We start from the raw sequence: 23,691 nt of genomic DNA, 5'->3' as shown, positions 1-23,691 counted from the left end.
TCCACTTTGAATTAATTGCCTATAATATGTTAAAAGGTGTAAGAATAAAAAGTGTCTTAGTTTTTAATCGTGCTAATTCTTTAATGGGACCAAGGAGGTGTTGGTAATGATAATGGCTCAGTCATCTGATCTCCAACATATAGTGTAGATATGAAGTAGTGTGCCGTGAATAGCAAAAATAAATGCCCTGTTTAATAATACAATACTGTATTTTACATCTTGGTAAAGGACTAGAGGAAGGATAGCTGAAAAACTATGTAACTTATTATGCATGGAGAAATATGGCACTTAGATAATTTGGTGGTACATGCACTCGAAATGTTCTAATGTTAATACTGATTTTTTGTGTGTGATCTGTGCTGTGTATCTGTGGTAAAGAGATTAAAATTTCTCATGAATATTTGTACTAGTTTCAGTGTTGTTGTAGCCATGTCGGTCCCAGGATATTAGAGAGGCGAGGTGAGTGAGTCTTGTCTAATAAAAGATATTACCTCACCCACCTGGTCTTCCTAATTTGTAATAGTGACAGCTGCAATGCCTTTGTTCATCCACAAGGCGAGTAGAAATCAGAGAACTGCTCTGCATGCTTACCTTTTCTGCTGTCTTGAAAAAACATATCCTCTTCAAGGGTAAGAGAGTAATTTATTCAAGGCTTGCTTCATCTTGTTCCAGACCAGAGCAAACAAACTCCTTGATGGGTCAGATTTTACTCTCAAAAGCATAGAGCAAAATAAGGGAAAGAAAACACCCTTTGATAGTGTATTGTGTATCTGAGATTCAAGTTTATCTTTAGTTGTAAAAAATAAATTGCCCTAATGATCCTATTTATAATGAGATGCAAAAAGGAACAGTATTTTGTTTAGTTATGAAAAGTACTGAGATTATTTGCTTTTCAAAATTCTTTTTAATTCTGTTTCATTTTTTATCATGACTTGAGTCTAGAGCTGGGTGAACTATTCATAGTGAATAGTTAATCTGATGAATTACCTTTTTGTCCTGTTTGCAAATTATCTAGAGACTTTGACTAATGTGTCAGTTATTTATAATTATTTTCTGAACACTGTATGTAAATATATTTCATCCTGTGGGTTGTTTGAATATCACTCTTCTGATTTGACTGTTTGACTATTTACTATTTTTGTTTGTGAAGTCCAATTGGATAACATGTTGTTGTTTCTATTTCCCGTTGTCCAAAACTTAAAAAAAATAGAGAGAAAGGTTGAGCCAAGGCATAAATAAAAGAGCAGGTTGAAAAATGGGTCCTGTTCTTGTTGGAACATTTTGACTTTTTGGCGAATAATAATTTTTTTTAAAAAAAGTATTTTGACCAAAACCCAGAATAGCTGAACTGCAAAATGCCTTTACGGTGTCTCATTGAGGTTGTAATTAAGATGCCTCATGCTCTCATTTTCCTCTGTAGACTGGCCTCCCTGGTTGGACCACATCTCTCTGTGTTCTGGTCTGTCCTCTTGTCGAGGCAAAGCAGTGCCTCATGGGAAATGATATGCAGGTGGGGAGCCCAACCCAGATAGGAGAATAGGTACACTGGGCAACCCAACTACAACTCCCATAAGGCGCCATGGAATATCTGAATCAAAATATTTCAGTTTTCGGGTGTCCAGTTTGACAAAAAACTGAAAATTTCCATAGAAAAGAGACTTTTCACAGTAAAATTCATTCAGTTGGAAATTCAGTTTTTCATTCAAAGAACCGTTTAACTAAAAAATTTTTGACCAGCCCTGATAAATATCTATATTTACATGTAATCTTAGTACATACAGCCATTTACACAAAAGGGAGCTGTTCTCTGGCGTTAGTCCTAACAAAAAATTGTTTGTATATTCACTCTAAAGTGGTTAAAAAAAAAAAAAAAAGTGTGTGAACATGGCTGAATCAAAAAGCAACTCAAAGTGACAAAGTTTGTGAATAATTTTTCTGACTAATCTTTCAAGGTTTACTTAAATTAAAGTTGTTCTTTTGCTGTTCTTCAGCTCAACAGAAATTGTTTCTCTCATTTTATTAATTCACTGCATATGAAATTGGGTATTTTTACCACACAGAAGTCTGCACCACAGGTTTGCTGCTTTATACATTTCCTCCATTCCTGCTTCATATAGGTCCTGATTCAGAAAAGATTCTCTATCCAGGAGAGTGCTTGCTCTCCTGAATTGGGGCAATGTACAGTAGAATATGGGTGCAGTCTTGCAAGGTTCTGAGTACCTCCTGTGAAGTGTGAGACCTCTCCACTCGTATTGACTTCTGTGAGAGTAGAGGACACTCAGTACTCTGCAGAACTGACCATCTAGTTAGTTTTTTCATTGGTCCCCAAGGACTTCAATTGAGCGAATCAGTGGACTTCAGTTTTAACAGGACTTACGCATATGCTTAAAATTGAAAATAACTTGAAAGTTTTGCTGAACAGGAGTCTGGATACAAACAACTCCATAGACATCAGTGAAGTAGGGATAGTTTGTGCAGTAGTTCTTAAACAAATTGTTTGCTCATATTACTTAAAGAAATTGCTTATAATCATTTTAATAAGAAAGGGGCTTACATCACTGCAACTCTGGGCCAGATGTAACTTTTTAGTTATCAGCTTTCACAGATTTATTTTGTTAAAAATGCTTACTAACTCTAGCCACTCCTTTTCCTGTCAAGGGTACAATTTTTTATTTTTATTTTTATTTATTTTTTAAAGAAACAGGCTATAGTCTTGTCCCAGTATGTTAAGTGAAACATGTCTTAGGAAAAAGTGACATTAATGTATTTTCACTTGTAAAATATACAGTGTTTATAACTACTCTAAATTTTAAATATTAACTTTTTATGTGAAAAGTAGGAATAAGTGGTCTACATAGAAGCAATATTCCTCTGAACTCTAACTGGAGGAATACACAGGAATATCTAATACTATCCAAAAGAATATCCATATATTCGTAATGTGGGCCAGATGATTGGTCCTTCAGTGGGTGAAATGTAAAATTTTCTTGCTGTCTCCACGCTTTTGTGAAGGAAATATTCTTCTTACTGTGAAAATCATTGCACAATAACTGCCTGAGAAGAGAAATGTTTCCTCACTCCAAACCTTTGAGGAAAGAGCTCCTTAAACCTTCTTATATTTAAACTAACAGATAAACCGGAGGGGGGGCAGGGGTTAAAGGGTGAGTGGGTTCTGTTTTATGACAAATGCCAACATAAGAAAGACATTACTGAGTTTCAACTTTATTCTAAGGTTATGCAGAAGAAAATTACATACATGCTAAAAGTACCTACAAACAATTATCAGTGTTTGGAAAACAGATTATTAAAATAAATATTAGGCCAGATTTTCCTTGGTCTTTGCTGGGGAAATTTTACTGGACGAACTTCTACTGGTGAAAGACAAGATTTCAAGCTACACAGAGCTCTTCTTTAGGTCTGAGAGAGGTACCCAAAGTGTCACAGCTAAGTACAAACTGGAACAGATTACACTGCTCTACAGCCAAAATGCTTCTGAAATAAATGTAGTCAAACTTTACTAATTCTGGGTCACTGAGAACGAAAATGATGCTTAAAATTGTTGATTGGCTCTAGTCTAGCTGTAGGGTAGTCATGGATACAAGGAAGCTGCATCCTGTGAAAGGCCAGGGACAACTAGAGAACCTACTCTTAGAAGGAGTGCGGGGTCTGGGCCTTCCATGAATGCTTAGGTGCACAGATGACCTCAACGGATTTATGGGGAGGAGACAGGTGCAGGGTATCAGGCTGTCCCCTAACTGGGTGACCCTGATCCACAAAAGTACTAAGGCACCTAAACCCCAGAGTCAGGCACCAGTTTTGGGTCCACTGTGAACTCTGTAGACACTTAAACTCACTTGATGCCTAATTTTTCATGGTCAAAGTTTCCTCTGTGCCCGCGTTTCTGCGTCTGTGCTCTGTTGCCTTCCTCTAGGCATCTGGATGCCTACCTCTTGCCTAAGCCCCAGAGCAATTTATGAACTGGGAGCAGATAGATATTCATCTGCCTGAGTTGCCTGATCCAGTAGGTGTGCCCAGAGGCCACCTACCAGATCAGGTCTCATTCAGAATCTCGCAGCAGGAGGTGGTGGTGGTGCCCACATTACGTACTAACTATGAGCCCAGTGGTTAGAGCACTCACCAAGTTCCATTCCCCCCTCTGTGTCGGGGTGGGGAAGGGGAAGAGATTTGAATAGTGATCTCCCACTTCTCAGGAGAGTGCTCTAACCGTTGAAGTATGGGATATTCTGATGTGGGACTGCCTCAGTCTCTCCTGTTTAAGTTCAACTGTGAATAAGGATTAGAGGAGGGAACTGAACCCTGGGTCTCCCACCTTCTGGCTGGGTGCCTAAAACACTGGACTACAAAGTCATTCTTTTCTCTGTCTCTCAGGCCCAATGTCTATTTAAGTGTTTACCCACTTTGGAACAATCAAATAAGCTCCTTTTAAACTCCGATAAGAGTATCCACACACAGACTTGCACTGGTGTAACTAAACTGGTTTAAAAAAATACCCTTAGTTAAACCAGTCAGAGTTAGTGTAGAAAACTCCTGAGATACATACAAACGTAGGGGAAGTGTTTATAAGTGTATATGCATGAATGTGTGGACTTTTGTAGGAGAATCTGCAATATAATTCACCCTGTTATATCCATAAGTCATTCTTCTGTTTGAAGAATGTTGGTTTCTGAGAAGGACTATAAAATAACTCACAGCCTCTTTACCTAGAGTCAAACAGTCATTTCAGTAAGGGTCTGAAGTTATGAAAGGAGCAGTTGAGCATAGTCCTCTCTCCTGTGGAGAATCAGGAAGTTTCAGAATGATAAATGGGTTTTCAGAAATAAGACTTTGGCAGGATGCCAAAAAAGTTGAAGTGGTAAATTATTAAAAGAAAATAGCGTTTAGAAACTGGCTGGATTGGCACCAGCCCAAAAAAAAAAAAAAATAGAAAGCAATGGAAATAAATCCATAAACATGTCTCTCTTATTTCCCTTTCATGGAATACCAAACCCACAACTGATTTGTTTTTCCCAGGTCCGCACCCATGTCCTGTCTGAACACAAGGAGCCAAGAACAGATGTCGGGGTAAGTAATTTCTGTTAGCTATGCAACTACTAAACTTACTTTGCATTAGGAGTTGGGTTAAATTAATAGAGGATCGTGACAGGAGCAATACACTCAGAGATTGATGGATTCTAGTGCATTTACTCCTTAACTCTAAACTTCAGGATTTTTCCTTAAAGAGGATTTTTATGCTGAGGCCAGTCCAGTTTTCTAGGGTCTCTGCTAGTGCCTTTCAAGCAGTCTGGGTTAGATACAGAGCTTGGTGGAAGGTCAATCAGCACTGTCATAGCAGCTGTATTTAGAGTCTGAATAAGAAGTGACATTGATAATATTTAAAGAATCCATTGTGGTACTGGCCTAATTTTGGGGGAGGAACAGAGTGTTCCTCCAGAGTTAGCATTGGCTGTGTGCATATCAGATAATATTGAAATTCCACAGGCTTGAGGAGAAATGGCATCGACACCCGTTTCTTGAGCATGCCCCCTTTTCTCTGGCCAATAGTGCCTGCAAACAGTCTTTTCATAGGGGTGGGGGGCACCCAACTCTCATGGATGGCCCCCTTTCTCTCGGTTAGGTGTGAGCCTGCTTTTCTTTTTTGGTCTTGCATCAGGGTGGCACCTACCTCTTGCGAGCTCCCCACAGCTGCTGGTTCTCTTGGATGGTCTTTGGCAGCTCAGCCCTCCGGCCAAGCCACATATGCTGTCCCCTCCTTCCGGGGTATAGAGTCCCGAGTTCTTATCATTGCCCTGGAATGGGGCCGTAGTTTTTGGCCTCTTTCCAGAGGCATTGCCTTCTTCAGACACCTAGCTGAGGCCCATCTTGGTACCCTCAACTGGTGTCCTTTTCAGCAGCCTTTCCTGGGCTCAGTCTGCTACTAGAAAAGCAGGACCTAGCTCGGTACTCTTGTCTGGTCTGGCCAGGTTTTATGCTCAGTTCCCCAGGCTCAGCCTGCCCACACTGATCTTTCGGTGGCTTTCTGCTATTTTGTCCAGCCAGGCGCCTACCCTTTGGCAGCCTCCACTGGGCTCAGTTCTGTCTGGTGAGCTCTGCAGTGAGCTATCTGCAGTCCTGCTGTTCACCTAGCCAGCCTGCCAGGCACCCAGTCTTCCCTGATCAAGCTCCACATAGCAACTGATCTTCTTTGCTCTGCTGCTTGTCTTATATAAGACCCTCTGGCCCTGGATTGGCTGCTTCATCAGCCCCTCTGATTGGTTGCTCCTCTGCAGCCACTCTAGGCTGTCTGGTGGATTTTTCTCTGCTCTATTCTGGGGCAGGGTGATCCAGGACCATGAGGCCTCTAGCAGGGGGCCTCTGGGCCTAGTCCACCCTGCCACACATCTCTGTTAAGATTTAAATAACCCAGCGATTTCCCAGATTGTATTCTGAAGTATCCAGAATCACTCTTACATGTTGGCAGCATGCACAGGCACATAGACACTCTTCTCTGTGGTTGGGAAAAGGGAAATATAGAATTTAGAGTGGGGAATTGGCACTAAATCGAAATCCTTAAATCAAAAAACCTTGCAAACAATTTAGACTGGGACACGTACAGTACCAAATTCATCTGTGATGGTGATATGTATATATAATAATAAATCTATGCTAGCAAATTATGCTGGTTCTAGTTTGTTTCCTGCTCTGTTCAGCACTGGAATTCAGAAGTTGGAGGGGAGACTCCCCCGAGCTCCCCCTTTCTCTTTGTCTGACCTTCCATCATGTGACCTTACTTACTACTTGTATAAATGAATCATGTTTATTACAGTAGTGCCTAATAGGCAACCAAAAATAGTGCCCCATTGTGCTAGATGCTGTACAAACCCAGAGTAGTAGATGGTTCCTGCCCCAAAGTGCTTACAATATAAATAGACAAGACAGACGCAGTAGGGCGGGGCGAGGGGGAATGGAATGGGTATAATACATAAGCAGAGTGAACAATGTGATGGTACCAAATGTCATTTTACTTGCATGATACTTTCAAGGAGTGAGTTTACTTAGCATGTGGATAAGCTAAATAGAAAGAAAAGTTAAGGGAAAGGGAGTGAGGAGGACAAGACAGAGTGGCCAGTGTAAGTGAAGCTGAGGTGAAGAGACTGTGAGGGAGGGAGAGGGTTGGAGCAAACAGCCAATCAGCACAAGACAGAGAATCTCTAGTCAAAACTGTTGAACATTGTCCAAACATCTCAGCTTTGGCAGCTTCTGCTCCTTCCTGCTACATTCTCGGGCTGGGTCGTCTCTGCACCTAAGGCCAGGTAGCTGGGGGAAAAGAGTCAATATTTGAGTCCCAGTGCTCCCATAGTGGCACCCATCTCCTCTGCACAACACTGGGTCCAGTGGCATGCTGGAGGGAAGGGTAGCTCTGACTCGACCCCATTTTACCCCCTTCCCCACATGCAGCATTGCCTGCTTTGGCTGCTTTCTCCTCTTACTGCCTGGAGTCAAAACATGTATAAAACATGCCTGTTTGTGACTGATGGCAAAACAAGAGCTGGGGCAGATAGCAGACTATGGACTGGAAAGATTTTTAAGTTGGTTTTTGTCCTGAGGTGCTGAGGTCCTTGAACTACCAGGGATCATCCCTGGCATAGTTCCAACAGGATGCATTTGGAAAATGTGCAGTATGGCAGAGAGTTAAATCTCAGTGAGCAATCTGTATTTCAGCCTTTCACAGGGCCATTGCAGACATGTTTTTCTTTCTTCCTTTTTTCTTTGGCTAGGTAAGTGATTAAGTTTCTTAATCAAATAATTCAACACAAATCTCTTATAATTTATTATCACAAGCGTCTCACCAGCACTAGCAAAATTATGGAGGAGCATTAGCTATTCTATAATTAAGGTTATTTAAAGCTCAATTTTTCAAACCTCTCTAAAAGACACATGCAAAATTGGATTGGTTTGTAAATTGCCATGACAATTTAGGGCCTAGGGTAAAGTTGGCACATCTACGGAAGCACAGAAAAAGGAGTCTAAGGCCTGGTCAACATAGCTAAATTGGTCAGGAGTGTGAAAAATCCACATTCCTGAGTGACGCAGCTATGCTGACCTAACTCACAGTCAGTGCCATAGCTAGCCACAGGGCACTCTTTCAAATTCTAGGCCTGTTGCAAGGCCGGGTGACTCATTTCCATCAGATCACTGGGCCATACAACATTTTTTATTATTATTTTGAAGATATTTTTAAATGAATTTAAGAATATGAAACAGAAAAAAATGTTTTGGAATCTGGACAATTATATTGTATTAAGCAGTTCCTATGAGATCTGAGAACCAAGATGTAGTAGAGAGAGCCTGAAGCATGGGCCTGGTGCAAAGCCTGAGACCTGAACAAAAATCAGTGAGTTATGCCATTAGCAACAGTCACGTCCTGGCAAAAGCAGCTGTTTGCCTGCAAGTCAGTGGCTGGTACATGAACTCGGCACCAGTATTGGTAGCATTGCTGCAACACACTGAATATGTAAACACTTTCCAGCAGGCCAGCACAAGAACACCTCATCCTAGCACACAATAAAATGGTTTGACAAAAGTGATGAATAGTGATATTTTGTCTGAACCATCAGGAGTAAAAGAACAAAGACAGGTGGTGAATAGGAATGTTTTGTCTGAAACATCAGAAGGAAAGTACAAGGAGAGGTAACAAACATCATGAAACATGTAAGGTGATACATAAGTTGTTTATCCCATATTTTTTGTCTCAGTCTGTAAATGTTGGGATACCTTTGGCCAGCCTAGAGAATAATGGAAAGTCTCGCCATTCACTGAGCTGTGTCCATTGTCACGGGCATACATGTCTCAGTATCCTTGTAGAGTCTGTCAGGTGCTATTACCATGCTTTATCGACTATTACCATGCTTTATCGACAAACCTGGCCAGGCGCCTTTGTACCTTAACAGATCTTGTGGTCATTGGGCAGTTCAATTGAGGTCTCCTGTGCCAACTATCTGCGCAGAGCTGGGACAGCACACAAAGAACACACAGCCAAACATCTGATGACACAAGGCTAATTCCTGAGGCTATGAGACCTTGCAGTAGTGTAGACCTTGTGAGGGGCCACCACAAATGGGCAAAATGTTTGCTTCTCCCCCCTTCAGTTCATATAAGGAATTGAACTATTAATATGTATTGCAGTAGCACCTAGAGGCCCCAACCGAGATCAGTCCTGTTATAATTGGCACTCTACAAGAACACAAGGTTTACCATCCAAATTGCATATGAAAATGCAAAGGAATGCTAAGATTGCAAAGTCAAGCACTCAAAAGTTAGGAAATGCCAGAATGAGGTTGTATGAGCAATCTTAATTGTTCTCTCATGTGTACATATTATGATACAGGCTATGTCTTCTGTGCCAAAAGGTGTGTTTTTACAGTGAGATAGCGAACATGTTACCTATCGTGCTGTAAAATCTTAGCAGAAACAAGGCATTGTGGGAGGTATAGTGTTAACCTCAAATAGTTTCACTGAGGTAAAACCTACCTCTCCCTTGTCTCTGCTAGGATTTTACAGTGAGATAGGTGCATTTTTAAGTGACTCACCTTTTTGGCAGTGAAGACACAGCACAGTCTTTAATTACATAATCATACTATTTTACCCACTCTGTTTCTATCTCATGTCTCCAGTCTGCCTCTTCTTTACTTCCTCCTTTTCATCCACTCCTCCCCTCAGCCTGCCTCCTTGGCACCTTTTCTCTTCCTCTTGGCTTGTATGTCCTACACTACCTCTCTTCTTCCTTCCCTTCCTGCCTAACTGTGCAGCCAGGGATGGAAATTGAATCATTACATGGACATCAACATGAGCCCGTAGGAGGCTTTGAGCTTGGCCATACTGAGGACTCAGCTTTTAAACTTGTAAGGCAATTGTAGGGCTCTACATCTGGGCATTTAAATTGGCACTTAGGTTCCCAGCTATGCATTTTATGTGCCTAAAAGCCTGTCTGAGCACTAAATTTGGAGGCCATATTTGAAAATTCCAAGGCCTTGATTCAGACTGGCCTTACTAAAGGAAGGCAGGATAGAACTCTTACCAGGTGGTGTCATACTGCGGCTGAGCAGCTCAACTGAAACACATGTTGCTCTCCATTTTCCAGTGGCTGAATGTGCTACCTCCATATGGCCCGGGTTGACCCTGAGAGCACGTGATCAAGCTCAGATCCTATACCTGGGTTTTGTCATCTGCAAGCACATTGCATTTGCTGTTAGACCTTTCATTTTTGTTAGCCTTACAAAAGGAATAAAGAATAAAATTAATATTATACAAAAAACCCTGCTTATTTGTTGAAGTTATTTGCATAGTTGATGTGACTTAATGAAAATATCTGTAACTTATTCACATCAACTTCCGGTGTATTTTTAAAAAAACCTTCATGGAAGAAAGTTTTAGCTTATTTTCTTTCCGTGCTCATTGTCCCTAGGGTAAGAAGAACTCTTCTGTACAACTGGTAAAGTGAAGTTTTAGTGCTGAGCAGCAGAGGTATTGAGAGAGGGTAAAAAGTTCTCTTGAGAAAATGAAAAAATGTTTTGCATCCTCAAGGAAATTATGCAAAGGCTGACAGTGGCAGAAAGATAACGTATAGCATAGCAGGTCAACAGAAATTTAGAAACTGTTGCTGGATGAGTACATTTCTCTTTATTTGTACTGGAATAAAATTGGTCCACTCTAGGTTGGAAATACCCAAGGAAACGTGCTTACAAACTTTGCTACATACTCAGAAAAATACAGCCTTTCTATTAATAACTTGTACTGAGCCCAACATAAAAATAACTCTAGCAAGCAAATACGTTAATATGTTGAATTCAAAGATGATAATGCCTGAGGAACTACTGTAGCAAGAACGACATTGGTAAAGCACTGAAGATTTAACATTTGTTGTGATACAGAAATCACTTGAATAGGACGAAAACCTTCAAACTAAATGAAACTTTTCCTGCAGGTGTGCATTTCACAGCCTGCTATTTGTCAGATTGTCAGTCTGATTGTTTTTAATGAAAAAGATGGGCTCCTGTCTGTAAAATCTGAGCTTACCAAATTATTGATAATGGTGTCACTGATGTATGAAAGTATTCTACAGGATAATACATCAAGCTAGTGGGTTCCAATTTAAAATTTCTCTCTTGCTACAAAAGACAGATTTGCAGGCATGGGGCTGAATATGAAACGATTAAAACTTCAGAAATTAATGATGATGTCCTCCTTTCTCTCTCTTTCCCCTGTGTTTTGTAGCGAAACTTTCTGGGCTTGGCTACTTTTAAAGTAGGAGACTTGGTGAAGTCAAAGGAACAGCAGTTGACCCTTACCCTGAGGTAGGTCTTTTTGTCTATTGTAAACCATTTCAAACTAATAACCCATGACATTTAATGATTGCTGTTTGGCTGTGTTTGAAACTCAGAATTACTTCAGGTATATTAGATGTCAACCTCAAGTGCCTCTGTTTCTACTATGCACAAAGCTGAAGAGAAATACCTATTATTTAAGTCAGAGCTTCCCATGTGTCAGGTTAGAAAAGGTTATTCGCTCTTTGATATGATCCCCTACAGAAAAATTGCAGAGCAGCTAAATTGGGGAAGGTCATTTCAAAGATTCCTACAATAGGGTATATAAATCTTCTTCTCACTTAATTAATACATTATATTTTTGTACAATCCAAATGTTAATATGAAGTGACCAGGATTTAAATATTTGGCATGTTTAAGTACACTGGGCCTGATTCACCACTGCCTTGCACCTTCTGTGATCACTTAGTGTGTAAAGTAGGTATGAAACGATACCAAATCAGAATTTCAGTGCAGAACTCTGCACAAATTTATATGACTACACAAGGTACAAGGCTGTGGAGAATCAGGCCTAGTGTTTTAGATGTGGCCCTATATTAACATGAAGAAAGGATAGAATGGATGGGTTTGTGTTTAAAACAATGGACTGGGAATCAGAGTTCAGTTCCCAGCTCTGACACAGACTTGTATATATAATCTTAGGCAAATCATTCAGGGCATAATCCATATCCTTTTTGAAGCCAATAGAAACATTCCTATTTACTTTAAAGGCTTTGGATCAGGCCCTTAGGACTTGATTTTCAGAGGTTTTGAACACCTACAGCCACCATTGACTTCATCTGGAATTTAAGGTCCTCAACATTTGTACATATCAGGCTCTTGTTATATTAGATCCTCTGATCCCTTCCTCCTCCTGTTCCCCTTGGAGATGCTGCATATAGATGCACCAGAAATCCACATAAAACTAGATTTGGTGGCACATGGGTTGCACACCCCATTTTGGCGCAGGTAGCCCAAACTCAAATGCATTTATCAGAACAAAAACAGCAGAGAATCCTGTGGCACCTTATAGACTAAGTCTATAAGGTGCCACAGGATTCTCTGCTGCTTTTACAGATCCAGACTAACACGGCTACCCCTCTGATATTTATCAGAACAGCAGTGGTTTCATTGTGCCAGGGGCCTTCAGCACCGTTTTTGGAGAGGGCATAATTTTGGTTTTTGTGTACCTGCACTCCTATTAAAAGTAATGTAAACATGCGGACAGAGGGGAGACCATGATGTATTGACAAAGTGTGTTGATTTTCATTCTCCATATAGCATTAAATCACAATATAACAAAACATTAGTTTATATCACTAGCCTTAATGGGTTCCCAGAGGGTACTGGGTCTGAACTAAACTTTTGTAGGATTGCTTTTTGTCAAGTTTTGTTTTTGTCTCATACATTTTTTTGTGCATTTAATAGTAAAAGACAGCAGTTTAAAACAATTCCAATTGAACTCCAGAAAATTAAATTGTAGACATTAATGGGTTGAAATTTAAAAGACATTTTCAAAAAAATATTATGAACGTTGATTTGTTTCTTGAGTATGGCTGTGGGCCAGATTTCACAGAATTACTCTTCTCTCATTATGTCACCAGGCAGTGCTGAAGGAGACAATACTGTCCATACCTCCTCAATGGCAGTAAAATCTGGCTTCTAACACTAATAATAAATCCCTTCTTCAGCCAGTCTGCAATGATGATGGCATTCCCCTTTCTCTGAAAGATACTTTCATTTCAAGTGTATTGCTCTCATTATGAATATTGCCACAGGCATGTGCTCTGTTACCCATCTTGTTCATGTATGGGATGTCACTAGGTGAGATAGGAAGATGTGCCATCCTTTGTCACTTCTGTCTTGGGTTATTGGAGTGTGATTTCCACTGAGCTACACAGGGGCAAAAGAGGACAAAAAATAATGGTGCTCTTCTAATCTCTCCCCACAAAATTAATTTCTATCCATCTGTGATGCTGCTCTCAGTAGATTGTATGGATATTTTACACAGGCTCATACATGCTGTCTGAGCTCCACTGAACTCCTCAGGTTTGGCTTCCCCTCTGTGGGTCATGGGTGGCACTCTTGAGCTTGGTTTCTTCTTGACCGGAGAAGAGAATAAGAGGTGGTTCTCTTCCAGGCCTACTTCATTGTGGTGACAAAACAGGATGTCAGTCAGAGTAGACTGTGCAGAATTTCATAGTGTGATCCTTCCCCTCCTTTCTGACATGGGCAATAAAATATTTAACAAGTTTCACACTTATAGTAGCATGTGAGTTAGTGTCTCATAGTGACATGTGGGGCAGTTCATGGCTCTCAAAGCTAATGTTTCAGGCTGTCTGGAAGTTCAGGCAAACATCACCTTCAAAATCAGAAGTGAGTGTTTCTTTGCAAATGTAACAGCTAGAAATGTACTTAAAAAAACCAAAAACATTTTAGGTTCTAGAAAACAGGAAGGCAGGCTGGGAGAAGTGCTGGTATGCCATACCACTGTATACTACTCTAATTTGAGTTTACCCTAAAGGTATCTCTAAAGACCACTCCCACATCAGAACTCTGTGACAAGTGGAACTAACCTTACAGAAACAAGAGAGTTCACAAAGATTCAAGATAGACACACTAGTCTTTATAGATTTGCCTTTTTCTGAAGAAAATATATGTGAAAGGGTCTCCCTGTGGTCTATACTGTACTGTACTACTTTATGAACATAAGGTTGTATTCAAATTTCAGCATTTCATTTTGTCCTGTACTTGTTTTTCAATGTTCCAAGTATTTCAATACAGTCTGAACTTTTATTCAAGGACAGAGGGTAGGTATATTTGTCACGTAGATTTTTAGTAATACAGTGATCTTTCCCCTTTATTATGTTGCCTCTTTTGACCCAAGTGGATAGTCAAAGTTTGGGGCCCTGCGGGGGGGTAAAAATAGATGATAGTCATGTATTTTTTTTTTGAAGATTTGTTTATTTACAAAGAATGTACAGAGTCCTGTGTCTCTGAATGCGAAAAGAATCAAATAGCAAAAAACAGCACCAGAACACTCTTTGCTGTCTGCACCCCGACCCAGGAACCTCTCCACAGGTTTCTGCCAGGGTGAGATATGCTTTCAGCTGCTCTTTCTCGCACATGCTCATGTGCAGTCTCTCTCTCTCTCTCTCTTCCCTTCCACCCCCCAAAGTCTGGTCCACACTTAAAACTTAGATTGACCTCACTACATGTTTCAGAGCTGCGAAAAATTTCATGCCCTGAGCAACAAACTAACCCCCAGTGTGGACTTGTGTGAGTTGAGGAAGAATTCTCCTGTAGATCTAGATATTGTCTCTTAGAGAAGCAGATTAACGACATTGATGGAAAAAATCATTCTGTCAATGCAGGAAGCATTTACACTATGTGGTGCTATAGTGGCACAGCTGCAGTGCCATAGCTGTGCTGCTGTAGCATTTGTAGGGTAGACATACCTCCACTGTCTCTGCTCCGTCTTCCCCTACACCTGTACCACCCAAAACATCACTCAGCAAAGCTCCTGAGCAGGTTCACACACTACTTTTTTCATGGATAGAGTTTACGCTTAAAGTTGTGTTAATTGAAAGGTGAGTTTACACCTATCAACCTCAATTCCACAGTAAGGTTTCATCCAGTTTATAACCCCAGCACCATCTCAGCATTACCCATCATTCCAATGAAGCCCAAAACAGTGACACCCAACAATCCATCCCAAACAGAAAGAAAAGAAAATAAATTTAAAGTAATACAAGGTTAATTATTTACATTTGTACAGTGTTTTCCTCTTTTCATATCACCAACTCGCAAACATTTTATTCCCATCTAAGTCTCTGTGTCTTTTTTTTCCCTGGATTTACACTCTGACCCTTCTTTCCTAATTGGGAATTCAGTTCTGTAACAACTTTTCCATCCTCAACTTCCACATTTTCAGATTCAGGGGGCAGCCAAGCTAAAATTTTGTCCCCCTGATACCCTTTCAAATGATTCTTATGGATAACTTTGGGTTTAGTCCTGGGACTCACTAAATCCCGTACACAACATCTTTTATTTGGGTCAGTACTCTATAGGGCCCCTCCCAAGATTTATCTAGTTGAGAGTTCCTCCCTTCTTTTTTCTAGGATTGTGGAGCCAGACCAGGTCCCCTCTTTTTAAAGTTTCCCCATATGACCTTACATCATATAGCCTTTTCATTTTGTCAGAGGCTGTCCTCAAATTTTCCCTTGCAAAGGTGTAAACTCTTTCAATTTTGTATTGTAAGATTTCTACGGAGTACAAATAGTCATACACTATCCTGATATCAAGATCCTCTCATTGTGAAGTTTTTAGTTGCTCTGAGGTCCGTACCTCATCAGCATTCCCATCCTTCCAGTGGATGAACCATGAACATGGGCCCCTCTGTAAATTAGAGGGAAAGAGAGAGGCACCCATCCCTTTTAGTAACAAATTCCTTGCTCTCCTACTTGAGGCAGTGTTTGCAAATAGCTTCCCAACAAGGCTGTCTGAACAAGCATTACCACGCTTATGGCCAGACCTGTTAGCGATTGTGAAATCGTAATACTGCTATTTCTCCATCCGCATGGCAAGCTGGCCCTCAGGATTTCTGAATATGAAGAGTCATTGTAGGAAAATATGGTCTGTCCTGATCATAATCTTCTCCCCATACAAGCAGGGATGAAACCATTCTATAGATTTAACCACTGCTAGGAGTTCTTTTCAGGTGGTGCAATCGTTTCTCTTGGGAGAACTTACAGTAAAAGTTTAATAAGCTACCACCCTCTCAAGTTCTTTGTGTTTGTGTGTTAATACTGTCACCAAGCACTAACATCTGTGTCCAATATGAATGGAGTTTTGAAACATGGGTAAGACAATACAGGAGCAGTCAGGAGAGCATTTTTAACTCTGAAAATGCTACATCACTTTCTGCTGACCACTGAAATGGTTTACCTTCTCACAACAACATGTGCAGTGATTTTGCAATAGAGATAAATCCACAAAGGAACCTCTATAATAGGAGCAGAGTCCTGTAAAATTCTGCACATCAGAAAGTAGGCCACTCTCACATTTCCAGAGTACCAGATATTCTGGTATTTCCAGGAACAGTGTGGGCCTGTTCCTGTTGGCGTGATCCAAGGCCCGTGGCCATGGCCTCATATGCACTGTCATGTGGGGGTGCCTTTTGAAGAACACACTGCCCCACATCTGATTTATAGAATATCGGGGTTGGAAGGGACCTCAGGAGATCATCTGGTCCAACCCCCTGCTCAAAGCAGGACCAATCCCCAGACGGATTTTTGCCCCAGATTCCTAAATGGCCCTGGATTTGGCAAGCCAATGCTCAAACCACTGAGCTATCTCTCTCCCGTTTGTCTCAGTACGAGTTGGGGAACAAACATTAGAAAAGCAGGGCTGTCCAGTTTAAAACTGGATGTATGGCCAGCCTACCTGTAAGTGTCAGGGGAGTTGGCCAGTTTAGTACACCCTCAATTTTCTTTTTAGTAGTGGAAATTCCCTCCTCACTTATTGTGTGCCCAAGGCAGACTACTACTTTTTTGAACAACTCACATTTCTTTGGGATCAGTTTCAAACTGGCCATCTTCAGTTGATCACAGACTATTTATATACATGTTTTAGTTTCAGGCTCAAATGTTTTCGCATGCACCAAGATATCATCTAGGTATAATGGATAAGCTGAAAGTGGTATGCCATGTCTCCATTAGCCTTTCATATGTGGCTGGTGCATCGCACAAGCCAAAATCTATCACTTTAAATTCCCACAAACCTTGTCCTGCTGTGAAAGCAGTTTTTTCCCCTATCTTTTGGATGCACTTCCACTTGCTGATACTCACTTTTAATCTGGAAAGCCAGATTGAACCAGTTACGGAGTTCAGAATATCATCTATTCATATTAATGGATAAGAATCCTTTAAAGTGACTTCATTTAATTTTTGATTGTCCACACAGAATCTGGTACAGCCATCCTTTGTCCTTAACCAAAACTTTGGATGAGGGCCAGGGGCTGATTGAAGGGTACGTTATGCCTTTGTGAACCATTTTTGCAATGGCTTGTAGTGCTGCTTCCCTTTTTGCCACTGATAACGGGTAAAGCGCCTGTTTAATGGGTCAGTTTACCCCAGTACCAATTTTATGATGGACCAGTGTAGCACAACCTATATCTTTGTTGGATTGAGTGTGCAACCTGATTACTAACCAGAGAGTGTCTGAATGTTCTGATATTCCCTATTTAAATGTACAGCACTGGAATGAGTCCAGTAGAAACTCTGGGTGCATACCTTCACTCCCTTCTCCCTTGTAGTTTTCTTCTGTATCAGTTTTTTATGAGATCCACCATCTCATTCCACAACTGCAGTTCCCTTTTTCCCTATTTTCTGTTTATCAGAAACATTTGATCAAACGAATTGGGATCAGTTTTTGTTTCAGATCCACAAGACCATTAGCAGCTAAGATTCCCCGAGACCCTGGGTCTTAAAACAGGTTTCAACCGCTCCCTATCTTTGCCTTGCTGGAAAGCTTGTAGCTCTTTTAAGGGTTTCTTCCCCTGGAGGCAGGGAGTTCATTTACTGCAAACCAGTTGCCTATAAACCATTTGTCTCACCTGGGCCATAAAGGGAATTTCCACAGACTGAATTTGAAAAACACCTATCCTGGCATTGATTACACAATTTTTAGCTGTAATAAAATCCAAAATAGTTCTTAGCTCATCTACTATTTTAGCCACTTAGACCTCTTGCTCAAATTTCAGAAGTCCAATCTGCAAACCCAGTTCTTGGACAGGTGCTCTTGCCCCAGTGACTGTCTCAATTTGAGACCAATTAGGCAGTTCAGTTTTGGATACTCTCTTCCCTAACCTTTTTAGCATCTCTGGTCTAGTAGGTGTTGTTATGTATGAACCCAAGTCAGTTATTCGTGAACACATCACAGCTCCTCTTATGCACTGAATAGATGCACTTCCATTATTTTTGTCTAACTGCCCAGATCTAAACAAAAATTGTGGGGCTGAGCTTTATATCTCCAAGTTTTGACCCTCAATGATGACTTTCGGCTTGTGCAGTGTCCCCATTTCCTGAACTGGGGCAGAAGCTTTCATTAGATATTTGAGACAGACTATCTTGGCCCATGTTACATTTCTAACAGTCCTCCTTTCTGTGGCCCGTTTTGTCACAATACCAGCAGTTAACATAGCGTTTTCCTTTATTTTTTGCCAATCTGCCTTGTTTTACAAACCAAATTATCATGTATTCCTATCATTCAGTGCAGTCACAAACAAGGTTAGAATACCCTGTTGCTTCATGCATATTTGATGCAGGGCTCATGGTGATCAGCTTCTGTCTTCCTCAGTGGCAGCTGCTGCTTCCGGTGAACTACTGCAGGCAAAGATTCAAGTTCTGTGGCAAATTCCACAGCCTGTCAGTGTCTTTGGCCTCCTTTCATTGATCTTGATGTGCAAGTTCTAATCCAACTGAGCATCTATAAATTGGGCCATTGCCACTCTATTCTGCAAGGCCTTGGTAGTAGCTGGGTATGCCAGGAGCACAAGTCTCTGCAGGTCTTCTACTAGTTCAGGTGGTAGTCTTTTTGCGTCTCCCTCTAGTTCTTAGCTGTGCCTTGGCTAGTTCATTTTCATGGTTAACTCCAAACCACATGTCAAGAGCCTGTACCAGGTCTGGATAACTCTGTCGCTTCTCTAGGGGTAAGTCTGAAGCACCATCAGAGCTGGGCCACCCAAGTTGGCTACTAGTAACCCTGCTTTCTGTCCATCTTCCCAGACTTCATTTGAGTTATAATGTTGAATTGAACCAATAAGCCTCCCAGGGAAGTTGTCTAAAAATAGCGGGGTTTTGCATCACAAGAGCTAGGACAGGCCAACCTCTTCTCTTTTGGGCCTCTGTGGGCTACAAAGGGGTAGAAAACTTTTGTAAATGCCAGGTCTTACCAAGTCTTCTGGCTGGCTCAATTCCTCATATAGGCATCTTCCTACTGCGGTGATGATCTGTGAGGCTTTGATTTCTTTCTGGAGTTTAAGTCCTTCCTGCAGCTCGTCTCTGTTAGCAAGTCCCATGTTGGCTAAAGCTTGCCTGGTCTCCACTACTTCATGGAAAAACTTTTGGTTTGCAGCAGTCAGGTTGCTGGTCTCCTCTTTGATGCACCTTGCCATTCTACCCTGCAGCTGGGCTTCCCAACCAGTCTGGACACTTTGCAGTTGTTGCTCTAACAGAACTTTGACCTCCACCCTAAGTCAACCTTCAGCCCTTTCTGGATGTGGAGATGCTGCTTTAGTTTCTTTTGTGGAGCGTTGAGCTCCTGTTTTAAGTCTTAGCCAAAAGAAATTGAAACATCTACGATTTCTGCAACCACCACCACATTTGCACCATTCTGGTTCAAAAAGAATACTGGGTCTCACAATTTTTCTCCTTTGAAACTGGATCCCACTTTGACACTAATGTTGGCTCTTTTGACCCAAGTGGCTACTGAAAGTTTGGGGTCTGTGGGTGTTCCAGTTGGGAGTAGAAATCAGTTGTAGTCAGGTATTTCTTTGATGCAGTTTTGTTTGTTTATAAAGAATGAGCAAAGTCCTGTGTCTCTGAATTCAGAAGGAATCAAATAGCAGCTCATATTACCAAGAGCGCTCTGTTCATCCTGCACCTCTGATCCTAAAGCCTCTTCCCATGTTTCTTCCAGGGTCAGCCACAGTGCTTTCAGCTGCTCCTGTTTGCTGGTGTGCTCTCTCTCCCACTCTGTCATTCTTTTTTATCTCCTCTCAGTTTCTTTGTATTCTGCCTCCCTCCGCCTCCCCCCCCACACCCAACCCAAAACAATACTCAGCAAAAGCTCCTGGGTGGGTTCACAACTCCTTTGTGTGGGGTTTATGCCTGCAGTTGTGTTAATTGAAGGATGAATTCAGGCCTACCAATGTCAATCCCTTTGGCAAGGTTTCACTCCCTTTATAACATAGGCTATGGGTATCATCTAGACACGATAAATCGACCCCCAAGCGCTCTCCCATCAACTCCTATACTCCACCACCACGCGAGGCGCAGGTGGAGTCGACGGGGGAGCAGCAACCGTCAACTCACCACAGTGAAGACACCACAGTAAGTCAATCTAAGTACATCATCTTCAGCTATGTTATTCATGTAGCTGAAGTTGCATAACTTAGATCGATTCTCTCCCACCCACCCCCAGCGTAGACCAGGCCTATATCTACACTACCACAGTAAGTCAACCTAGGCACACAATTCCAGCTACATGAATATCGTAACTGGAGTCGACGTACCTTAGGTCAAGTTACTGCGGGGTCTACACCATGGGGGGGTTGATGGGAGAAACTGTCCTGTTGACTTACCTTACTCTTCTCATAGTGGGTAGAATACAGGGGTTGGCTGGAGAGTGATCTGCTCTCGATTTGGCCTGTCTTCACTAGACCCACTAAATTGACCACCAGTATATCAATCTCAGAGCGTCGATCCCGTCTGTAGTGTAGATGCAGCCATATTGTTGCCTTCTCCTCTACTAGTGGGAACAGTACCCAAACTTTCCATGATAGTCTAGTAATAGTATAGTAGTTGATATCTTCTCATGCTCCCCAGGCAGCTCTGCTGATGGTTGTATGGTGGCAGTTGGGTTTATCATGTAGTTGAATGTTCATTTGTTCATTGATGATCTTGGATTTCTATGTTGCTTTGTGCTTCTGGATTATATTTTTTCCCTTGACATTCAACTGGAACAAATCCAAACTTTTTTTTTGAAGAGGAGATAAAATACATATTTTCTGACATATGAAGTGAAATTGAAAGGCTGGGGTTCAGAGGGCCAGAGGATGAAGACAGCATTGAATCTGAGCAACATTTAACATATTTAATGAAAGAAAAGGAATTTGGCTGTGTAACTTCCTGAACCAGTAATTAGTACAGAAAGCAATGTATTTGAACTGTTGTTGCCCTTTGATGATCAATCTGAGTCTGTGCTTAACTAGTTAAGTTTTTCTTAGTCTGCATTCTGAAATTATTTCCTTGCTGCTTCTTGTCATGATATGCCACAGGAGGCAGATGGACAGCAGCTTGGCTTTAAACACTATGCAGGACTCCAGAAGAGCTGAGCAAAACTTGTCTTGATAAAAACCTTAACCTTATATTGAAGCAGTGACAGGAGTGAATACATTGAACTCTAAAAAGTGTCATTCATTTGTCCTAAATTTTAACATTTTATTCATCAATGGAACAGTATGAAAACATAAAGCTGATTGACATGGGCTTTGAGTTTCACATGACAAATAAAAAAGACAATGTTCATATACGAAAATAATTAATACATTTGTCATAAGAAAATGTGTTCATGTCTTTCAAAATATATTGCTTTGGTGGGAAAAGAATTTGTGTTGAACTATATATTAGTCTGCACTACTTGCTCTGAGATTGCCTGAAAAGGAAAATGTATGATTTTCAATTGTTCCAATCTCTCATTTATAATTTACAAGGCTATGCAAATACGCAGTCTGCTTCTCTTTTGCTTTGTGTTCATAAGCCATTTTTATTAGTGAAGTTATGGCCAGGGGAACCAATTATCAGTTCTGAGTTTTCGTATTCAAAATATTTATTAATAATCAAAGTTGTAGAGGAGAAAAATGGATTGAAGTTTTCAAACCTTCAAGCAACAGTAAAAGCTTAATATACTTTTCTTGTTTGGCATCTCATATGTATATAACACCATCATACTGTGTTACATTAAAAGCACAGTTTGTCACAAGAAGAACAATTGTTTTAAAACCTTATTTCACTTGTTTTCAAATAATCCTCTAAGATCTCTAGGAAAGCACTCAGTAGTTAAATAGGCAACACCATGTCTGCAAGCAATGATAGATATGTTCCTTCAGATTAAAGGACACTAGGGTTAACTCGGGTTTATAGTACCTTATGAAGAGTACAAATTAAAGCATTATGTATGGGGAAATGCACATTATTTGGGCAATCTGAACATATTCATTGCATTGGGGGCCTCATTTTTTCTATTCTACTGTGGTTATATGCTGAAGTAATTTCAAAAGTCTTCCTATATTTTTTTTTTTTGGCCTGTCTAGCACTCGGTAGTGCCCTATCTGAGAAATAGTCTTCAGGACCAAAATGTAATTAAAATCCAACTCCAAAAGTTATGGGGGCAAATTCACTGCCTTGACAGCACAAATGAGGAGGAACTCCCTAGCAGGTGTAGAGTCAGCATAGCTGGTTCCTCTGCTACCCCATCATGCAGCAATGGCACCCTGTGTTCTGGTTATCACTAGCTGGCACTCTGACCTATTACGGGTCCAAGGGTGACATGAGCAGAGAATTAGAATATGTCTCCACTTACCGGGAATTGATACTGTGGTGATCGATGCACCAGGGGTCGAAAATTTTACAGCCCTGAGCTATGTAGTTAAACTGACCTGACTTCGTAGCATAGACCAGCACTGGGTCGATCTGGATATCTGCAGCTGATGAATCACAGAATTCACAAGTTCAGTGACCTTCATCCTCAGTGAATTTTGAAGCTTTCAGAATGCTTCGCTCCAGAATTTGAGTGAAAAGTCTGACAATATCACAAAATAGAAAGAACACATACTCTGATATTTTCACATTTTTTTTTGTGAATATTTCTGTAGCTAAAGGCTTCTGTCACCACTTGGGCTATTTGAGGCAGTTGTGCTGGTTCTCATTAAGGTCTGGTCTGCATGAGTAAAGTTATACCGGTATAGCTGTATTGGTTTGGGATGTGGGTTATTTGGCTTCCCAAACTGGTTTTGCTGCTTAACCATACTGGTATAATTAAAATGGCAACCTTTCTAATACAGACAAGCCCAAAGTGACACACTTCTTTGTGAATGAGCAGTGAAGCCAAGCCCCAGCCTTGTGGTAAGGAACCCTGTTAGGCATTATCTGTTAGAAGAGACAAAGATATCACCATAACTTACACAAGAATTGGGGTGTTAATGGGGTCTTTGCAAAATTTCAACTCTGGTAATCACATATTGCCTATTAAAATTGCTGCCTCTTTTATTTTTTTTAACTTGGATACAGCTTTTTGTTTTACTTCTGTTTCTATCTCCTTGTTTAGGACTGCTATGTGCTTTTCCATAGTTAGTGTGTTTCATCCCAGAGGGAACTGGAAGTTAAGGGATTCTTTATGTCTATTCTCTTTAGACTCTCATTTTGTAAAGTTTCATTCTGCAACATGACAGGCACAGTACACATGCAAGTTATTTATTTGCCCAAGATTTTGAAAAGTGACCGTTGATTTTGGATGGATACTGAGCACTTTCTGAAAATCAGGCCCCCTT

General features: G+C 40.9%; 1 protein-coding gene across 3 annotated transcripts in view; it reads left to right on the top strand.

Moving 5' to 3' along the window:
• Nucleotides 1-23,691, top strand: part of INPP4B (inositol polyphosphate-4-phosphatase type II B) — a 329,709-nt gene that overhangs the window by 107,798 nt on the left and 198,220 nt on the right. For all 3 annotated transcript variants that reach the window (XM_032768984.2, XM_075066288.1, XM_032768983.1), the window contains 2 exons: nucleotides 5,032-5,082; nucleotides 11,272-11,351. In XM_032768984.2, the coding sequence (XP_032624875.1) occupies nucleotides 5,032-5,082; nucleotides 11,272-11,351 (131 nt within the window). The remainder of the gene's footprint in view (nucleotides 1-5,031; nucleotides 5,083-11,271; nucleotides 11,352-23,691) is intronic.

Source organism: Chelonoidis abingdonii, chromosome 5 (genome assembly GCF_003597395.2).
Source record: "Chelonoidis abingdonii isolate Lonesome George chromosome 5, CheloAbing_2.0, whole genome shotgun sequence".
NCBI lineage: Eukaryota > Metazoa > Chordata > Testudines > Testudinidae > Chelonoidis > Chelonoidis abingdonii.
Note: the sequence above shows the minus strand (reverse complement) of the source record. Positions and strands in the feature narration are given on the sequence as shown.